This window comes from Prunus mume, linkage group LG1 (genome assembly GCF_029339155.1).
Source record: "Prunus mume cultivar Tortuosa linkage group LG1, ASM2933915v1, whole genome shotgun sequence".
Lineage (NCBI taxonomy): Eukaryota > Viridiplantae > Streptophyta > Magnoliopsida > Rosales > Rosaceae > Prunus > Prunus mume.
Genome location: NC_142698.1, coordinates 30,987,888 through 30,995,595, shown reverse-complemented (window position 1 = coordinate 30,995,595; position 7,708 = coordinate 30,987,888). Strand labels below are relative to the sequence as shown.

The following is a 7,708-nucleotide window of genomic DNA, read 5'->3' as shown; positions in this document are numbered from 1 at the left end:
TTTTCTTTACCCGTTATAAGATTCCCTGGATTATGAAATGGTCTTACAGTGTCAATTGGGAAACCACAATTTTTTCCCGACAGTTCTCTGTTAACTGGTGGGATCGTTTTGAAATCCACCGTATTTCTGAATCCGTATATCGTGATTTTCCCCAAACCACATTTCCTCGACATGAACCTGAGCCTACCTCTCCTCATTCTTCCCAGACTACTCTCTCTATTGAAGGTAAATCTAAAACAGAATTACAGGATATGGCCAAGCAACTTCTACTCCAAGCCTCCCAGATGCAAGATGATGAAGACAATGAGTCCCAATCCTCTTCAAGCTGTCAACCTCGTCAACAAAGTCCGAGCCCTGATCGCCCCATGAGATGGTCTAATTATCTCCATAGTCAGGACCCCAATGATGCATATGCCACCTATGAGCTTAATTCAGACTGAGATTCCCTATCATAATTGAGTTAAAGCAGCAGACAAAATTGAAAGTTGAATGAGTAAAAGCAGATTCCTGAGTAAACGCATAAAGCGCCTGAGTAAAAGCATGAGTAAAGCATATTCCTGAGTAAAAGCATAAAGAGCCTGAGTAAAAGCATGAGTAAAGCAGTAAAAGCACAATCAACCCAGTCAAAAGCCATACAATTCCTTGCTCGTGATTATAAAGCTATTTGAGTTACTTTACTTGAGTTACTTTTAGTTTACTAAGGTTTAGATTTTGTCTATATATATATATGTGCAAAAAAATATCCTGTCAAATTTTTTGCACCAACCGGAAGAAGAAGAATCATCATATGATCATCGCAGCCAAGACTTCCACTTTCTCCCTCTTTTGTATTATTTTTTTCCCAATATTCCTCGTTTCTTTTCGGTAGATTGTCTTCTTCTGGAGGCGGCTGTGAGTGTGGCCTCCTCAGAGATTGGGAAAGCCATATATACATATATCTATATTTTTGCCTTTTACTATGTATTTATTAGGGTAATTTTCATTTTATTACGATAAAGTTTACCGATTTTTAGAGTTCAATACATTAATTTTTTTTCATCTCAATCGCATACACAAAATTAATAAATTTTACCGTATGAAAGTGAAAATTACCCTATTTATTATTATGTTTTTGTACAATTGTGATTGTCTATGCGTGGGTTTTGCCATCACGTGTGGGGACCTATACATCACTTAGCTCCAAATTGACATGTCTTTTGAGGAAGTTTCCTGCAAGTTTCCCTTCAATTATATTGGTCAAGTGTCTTTTGATTCTTGCCTCACCACCGACAATATAATATCATTTCCTCTTTGTTAAATATTAGGTGGTGGTGTGGTGAGTGAGCGTCTTCTTCTTCCACCTGAAATGAGAGTACGGAGGCCACTCGACTAGTCAAGCCGTTCAAGAGCACTACTTTTCCACGCCCCCGGGGTAACTTTATATTTTCGACAATTTTTTACCCTTTAAAAAAACATAAAACAAAACACTAAATATATTATATATTTGGAGTGAAAGTTGAAACTATAGCCAGCCACGTACCAAGTCTTTGAGATAATATTTTCCCGTTGAGAGTTGAGACCAATTATTAATGTCTTCAAGTTTCCCACTAAGCAAAGCTAGAGAGAGAGAGTGAAAGTAGTTCTGTTTGGCTTCAAGACTTTCGAAACCCTTCCTTCCTATATATATATATATATATATATATATATATATATATATATATATATATAAGCTTCAAGAGTGGACAAGAGTGGTAGTCTCTCTCTCTCTCTCTCTCTCTCTCTCTCTCTCTCAAGGGTGGTGCTGGCGGCTGCTTAGCTTAGAGACTCCCATATATATTGGTCTTGTAAGTAACCAACTTATCCACTCCTCCAGTTAATTAGTTTTTGATCTGTTTCTCAAAACTCCCACACTTATTGTTTGATGGTCTGTTGACAAATTTCATATCCATTCTTGTTATATGGGCCAAATTTTGACCTATAGTGTGAAAGTTTGCATGGCGGACCAGGAATTTTTTTAGGAGTGGCTAAATTTTTATTTATTTTTTGAGAGATCTTTTATAACAAGGAATTTTCCTGGCTAACTAATATTATATGGTAGGTTTATATTTTTATATATATAGAAAATATGGTAGAATTTCAGTGGGTAGAAGAAAATAAAATTGGATTTGGGTGGCTAGGATAGATTGAATTCTAAAAGATAAGTGGGCTAGAATTTAATTTTAGTGGATTTTGTTGTACAATAAAGACTAAAGTACAAAACCAGCACTGGACTAAAGGCCGGTTAGCTCCTTCGTAGATCCGCCCTTGTTTGCATGCATTTTCTTCAAGTTTTTTGTTTTCCTGTTTTGTTTTTCTTTCTTTCTTGGGTCTGCATATTTGAAAAAAATGATCGACGTGGAAGATCTTTTCTTCTTCCTTTTTTTATTAATTATTTGTACAGACATGATTCATGCTCTTTTGCTTTTTCACTTCCATTATCTGTATTTGTTTTTATTGATCCTCCCTCCCCTGTGTAAAGTGAAATAGAAGAAGAAGAGGAACGACTAAAATGGATGGAGAAAACAAAAGCATAATTTCACTCCATTTTATTAATTACTCTTTATTTAATTCAAGTAATTCAAGAATAATTAAGCTCTTCTATGTGTCTAGCATGCAAATTGGGCACACCAATACAAATCATGTGGGATCCACTCACTGGACCACATCTTTTGTTAATTAGGGTCGGTTATGTAATAATTATCAAAGAAAGAACTAGTTAAAATATAATCACTTAGATGAGAACCTACTAATACAAAATAACAACCTACTAATTTAAGTTTTTATTATTTATTTATTTATTTATTTATTTTGTGCAGGTGCACGCGTGCATATGGCTACACAGATTAATTTGGTAAGCATGTCTAGCCCACAAGCACAACATGTACCAGGAGCTGAAATCCGATTAATGGCTGGCGCTTCAACAACAGGACTAGGCATTCAGTCTCCACCACATCATGTGATCCACATAACCAATTTGACTGAACCCAAGACACCTTCACTGCATCTACTAGAAGAAAATAATGGTACGTAATATATATATGGGACATTTTGGAAAAAGCAAAAGGAGAGAGAAAAATTTTAAAAGAAGCAAAAATGGACAAAAATGCCTTATTTATTTTTAGATTTCCTAAGGAATCCAATACATTTGCATGTCTTTGATTTGAAAGTTGAGTGGTTTTTTTGTCTTTTTTGAAAAAACTTTGGCTTTTTCGAAAAGTGATAAAAATTTTATGTCTAAAACCTAAAAAACCTTATATTTTTATTTATTAGATATATATATCTCTCTCATCAGGTCCATACACACGATTATTGGTAGTCCCTTCTTTTATAACAAATAAGATTTTTGTCTATTGCATGACATAATTGTTAAGAATTTGGCTAGGTATAGACCATACATTTTCTAAAATTACAATAATGCAACTATGTCATGTATTTGTGGTTAATAAATTTAAAAGCCTTTGTCTATGCACTTGACAACCTGAGGTTGTGTTGGATTACGCATCCTCAATGTTGCTTGTATAAAAAATTAAAAAATAAAACTATTTACATCAAAAGAAGTTCACCAAACTTAGGGGCCGTTCAGTATCATTTTCACGGCTCCATTTTCGTTTTCCGTTTTCAATTTTAACAGAACACATGTTCAGTAGAGTGTTTTCCCAAAACACTCAAATCTGTTTTCTAAAAACAAATCCAACTCCATGTACAAAAATTGAAAACGAAAAAAGTCGTTTTCAGTGTTTTCTAAAGACAGGGGATAACACCCATCTTCTCCGACCCAACAAAATAGACCAACTCCGATCAAAATTCTTTGGTGGACTAGTAGATTTCACCGGCAGATTGAAAACCTTTTGGCCCTCGATTTCATTGCTATGTTTTGCCTCTCTGAAATTTATGTCGTCAACCTCCATAGAGACCACAATCCTTGCCGGAGAAAAAGTAGAAAATTTATTAAAGAATTGAGACCCCACAAAACTCACTTACCACTCCTCCAATAGAAGAAGAAAAAAAAAACAGAGAGAGAGAGAGAGAGAGAGAGAGAGAGAGAGAGAGAGAGAGAGTAGGATAATTTTAGACTTTTTTAACGATAGAATTATATATTTTTTTTATAATATATTTTGTTTGTTGTAATCACATATATATATATATATATATATTATGACTGAGATATTAACTTTGAAAAATCACAATGCATTTAAATGAAAAAATAAAGTAAAATGAAGTTATTTTCAAATTATACTACCAAACGCGTTTTCACTGCTTTTATTTTCTAAATTGGTTTTTCAATTAATCTACTAGACGCATTCTCGAATCCTGAAAATGAAAATTTATTTTTTTGTTTTCATTCTCAGAAAACCTTCTCCGAAAACGTTACCGAACAATTTAGTTTACTAAAAAAAATTATGACATATTACACAACCCATATTAAGGATAACATCCCACAACACATAGTAAGGAGAGAACTCTCCCACAACCATTATTAGGAATATTACAATAGTATTTTATAATTTGAACTTCCTCCATCTTCACAAAGATAATAGCATATATTGTTAAATGGCTTGAGATTTGAGAACAACATGCTATATATTTGAATCTTGTTAGAGTTTGTAGCATTTGGTATCCTATTCAAGTAGAGAACTCAAAACTTTGATTTTTCTTTAAAACAAGAAGTTCTCAAATCCATTTTTTAAGATTCAAAAATTTGTTTGGTATCCTATATTCAAGTAGGGAACTCAAAAACTTCAAAAAGAAGGAGTTCTAAAATTCATGTATTTAAATTAAAAAAGTTGTTTGGTATGCAACTCGAAAACACGTTTTAGAAAGAAAAAAAATTCTAAAACAACATATTTGTTCTGTTTTGGGGTATTTTTGAATTGAAGTTTTCAAAACTAGGTCTACCAAACAGAATTTTTGAGTTTTGAACTCAAATTCTGTTTTTAAGGTTTTGACTTTGTGATCAGCATGGTACTCAACAAATTAATTAAACATGCCAATATTTCTTCATCTTTAAATTCTACACACAGGAGAAGCAAGAGAAAAGTATCTTAGGTTATGTGTGCCCCTCCATAAAGCTGCTCTAAGAGGCGATTGGAAAACTGCTAAAAGCATTCTCAGTGAGGATGAGAAACTTTTAACTGCTAGCATAACAAAGGGATGGGAAACTGCCCTTCACATTGCCGCAGGAGCAAGACATGTTCACTTTGTGAAGGAACTGGTCCAAATGATGGATACAGAAGACTTGGCACTGCAAGACAATAAAAAAAATACTGCATTGAGTTTTGCCGCTGCAGCTGGAACGGTAGAAATTGCTGAGATTATGATACGGAAAAATATATCTTTGCCAACAATCCGAGGGGGTGAAGGAATGACACCGATATATATGGCTGCTTTGTTGGGACAGTCTGAAATGGCGGAATACCTGTACCCTAAAACTTATGAAATGTTTGACGAAAGGGACCGCAATGCGCTGTTTTTTACTTGTGTCGATACAGGTCTCTATGGTAGGTATACGAAACATTTCATGCTTTTGATTTTATAATTTTCTTTGTTTCCTAGAGAAAACTAATGGCACACACGAGTAATTAATTAATAAATCACTTCACACTGGCTGAATTTTCAAAGTTACTTTGTAAATTATGCAGATTTAGCCATGAAGATGTTAGGAAATTATACAGCATTAGCTACGGTTCGTAATGGGGAAAATGAAACAGCCTTGCATGTCTTGGCTCGAAGGCCTTCAGAATTTGCTAGCCAAAGTTCAGGATTGTGGAGTAGAATCACCAATTCATGTGAGTTAATTGATAGAAAATTATAATATATGGACATATATATGTAGTAATAATTACCTAATTAAGTGGAAGCAAGCACTTATTTTGTGTGATATGATCACTATTATTTTGTCATGTGCAAATTACTAAGTAAAATGCATAGAGTAAGCACTTATTTTGTGTCTCTCCCTTGCCATTGAAGAGAAGGAGCGCCTGATCGTATATAACATAAAACTTCACACCTGAATTAATAAGTTATTGTAACTATCTGCGATTATTATGCATACTTGACCTTGCGATTTTGTTATTCTGACACTCTCATCGTAAGTACGTCCTTTCAGTTCAGAAGTTTGCATACAAGGGAAACTCGAAGCAAACCAAAGCCCTTCAACTAGTTCAACAGCTTTGGAAAGAAATCTTAAAACTTGACGACCAAGTGGTCATGAGCTTGATAAAATATCCTTCACAACTACTATTTGACGCTACAAGATTAGGAAATTTTGAATTCCTGGCTGCACTTTTAAGTGATTATCCTGATTTATTTTGGGAACTCGACGAAAAAAACCGAAGTATAATCCATGTCGCAGTTTTGCATCGTCATGCAAGTATCTTCAATCTAGTGCATGAGATAGGCTTTATCAAGGACTTCATAACGGCAATGAGTGATGATGAGGATAACAACATATTGCATCTGGCTGCAAACTTAGCACCTCAAAATCAACTCAATCTTGTGTCAGGAGCAGCTCTTCAAATGCAGCGAGAGTTAGTATGGTTTGAGGTACTTCTGCTTCTATCCTTGCAATCTTTACCATTGTTGTATTTTTTTCTTATAAGATACTTATAATGTTGCCAATGTTTGAGCCTTACATGTGAGATGCGTTTTATGTGATCGTAACACATTCATATGGTGTGACTCAAATTACAAGGGTTCATAATTTAGTGCATAGTAAATACGCATTTATATGCATTAATATTTCCATATGCAGGAAGTTAAAAAGAATGTGCAACCTCTCTCTACAGAGATGAAAAATAAGAAAGGCAAAACACCGAGAGAATTATTCACCAGTGAACATAAGGGGTTATTGCATAAGGGAGAATCATGGATGAAGAACACTGCAAAATCGTGCATGCTCGTCGCAACCATTATTGCCACTGTTGTGTTTTCGGCTGCATTTAGCATACCAGGCGGTATAGCTGATAAAACAGGAGCACCAAATTTCGTAAAAGAGACAGCATTTCTAATCTTTGCAATATCAGATGGAGTAGCCCTCTTTTCCTCTTCAACTTCCATGCTGATGTTCTTGTACATCCTCACCTCGCGGTATGCAGAAAATGATTTTCTCAAATCCTTACCGTTGAAGTTAATGGTAGGACTCGCATCACTCTTCATCTCCATGACATCCATGATGATAGCCTTCAGCACAGCCTTCTATTTATCTTGTCACTACGGATTAGGTTTCGTCTCGGATTTTATATTTATATTTGCATTTGTTCCAGTGGTCTTGTTCCTTTTCTTGCAATATCCACTCTTGTCCGATATGTTCTTATCAACATATTGTTCCAGTCTTATATTTCAGCCAAGAAAACATATGATCCAATAGAAAGTCACGCCCTCATTAATGTGAACGCTCTAACTGAAACCTTCCCTCCACAATCATGTATATGTTTGTATATTCTAGCTTAGTTTTGTAATAAAATAATAGTGATCATCAACAAATGCATGGCGCTTAAGTTTTGTGTGTATGAAATGAAATCATCAATCGAAAATCAACGATACTATAACCAACTAAGCTCTTGATTGAATTGTATTTCTTAGTCCTAATGTAGAAATTCAACCTTATAAATAGTAACGAAGAAGGAAAGTGCGTCAACACCAAATCTTCAAATTCATTATTTATCTTTATTCTCTGCAACTTTAGGTGTAC

The 7,708-nt window shown here is 34.6% G+C and overlaps 1 protein-coding gene across 4 annotated transcripts; it reads left to right on the top strand.

Moving 5' to 3' along the window:
• Positions 1–749: 749 nt before the first annotated feature.
• Positions 750–7,500, top strand: LOC103329239 (uncharacterized). 4 transcript variants are annotated; one of them, XM_089042202.1, is made up of 6 exons: positions 750–1,411; positions 2,835–3,041; positions 5,040–5,516; positions 5,658–5,804; positions 6,125–6,561; positions 6,770–7,500. In XM_089042202.1, exons 2-6 carry the CDS (start codon positions 2,849–2,851, stop codon positions 7,382–7,384), a joined length of 1,869 nt encoding a protein of 622 aa, XP_088898328.1. In that variant the 5' UTR covers positions 750–1,411; positions 2,835–2,848; the 3' UTR covers positions 7,385–7,500. The 4 variants fall into 4 exon arrangements, with proteins under 4 accessions (XP_088898328.1, XP_008229901.2, XP_088898379.1 ...); XM_008231679.2 differs by lacking the exon at positions 750–1,411 and adding an exon at positions 1,548–1,823; XM_089042253.1 differs by lacking the exon at positions 750–1,411 and adding an exon at positions 1,697–1,823 and having other exon boundaries at positions 6,112–6,561.
• The last annotated feature ends 208 nt before the right edge of the window (positions 7,501–7,708 follow it).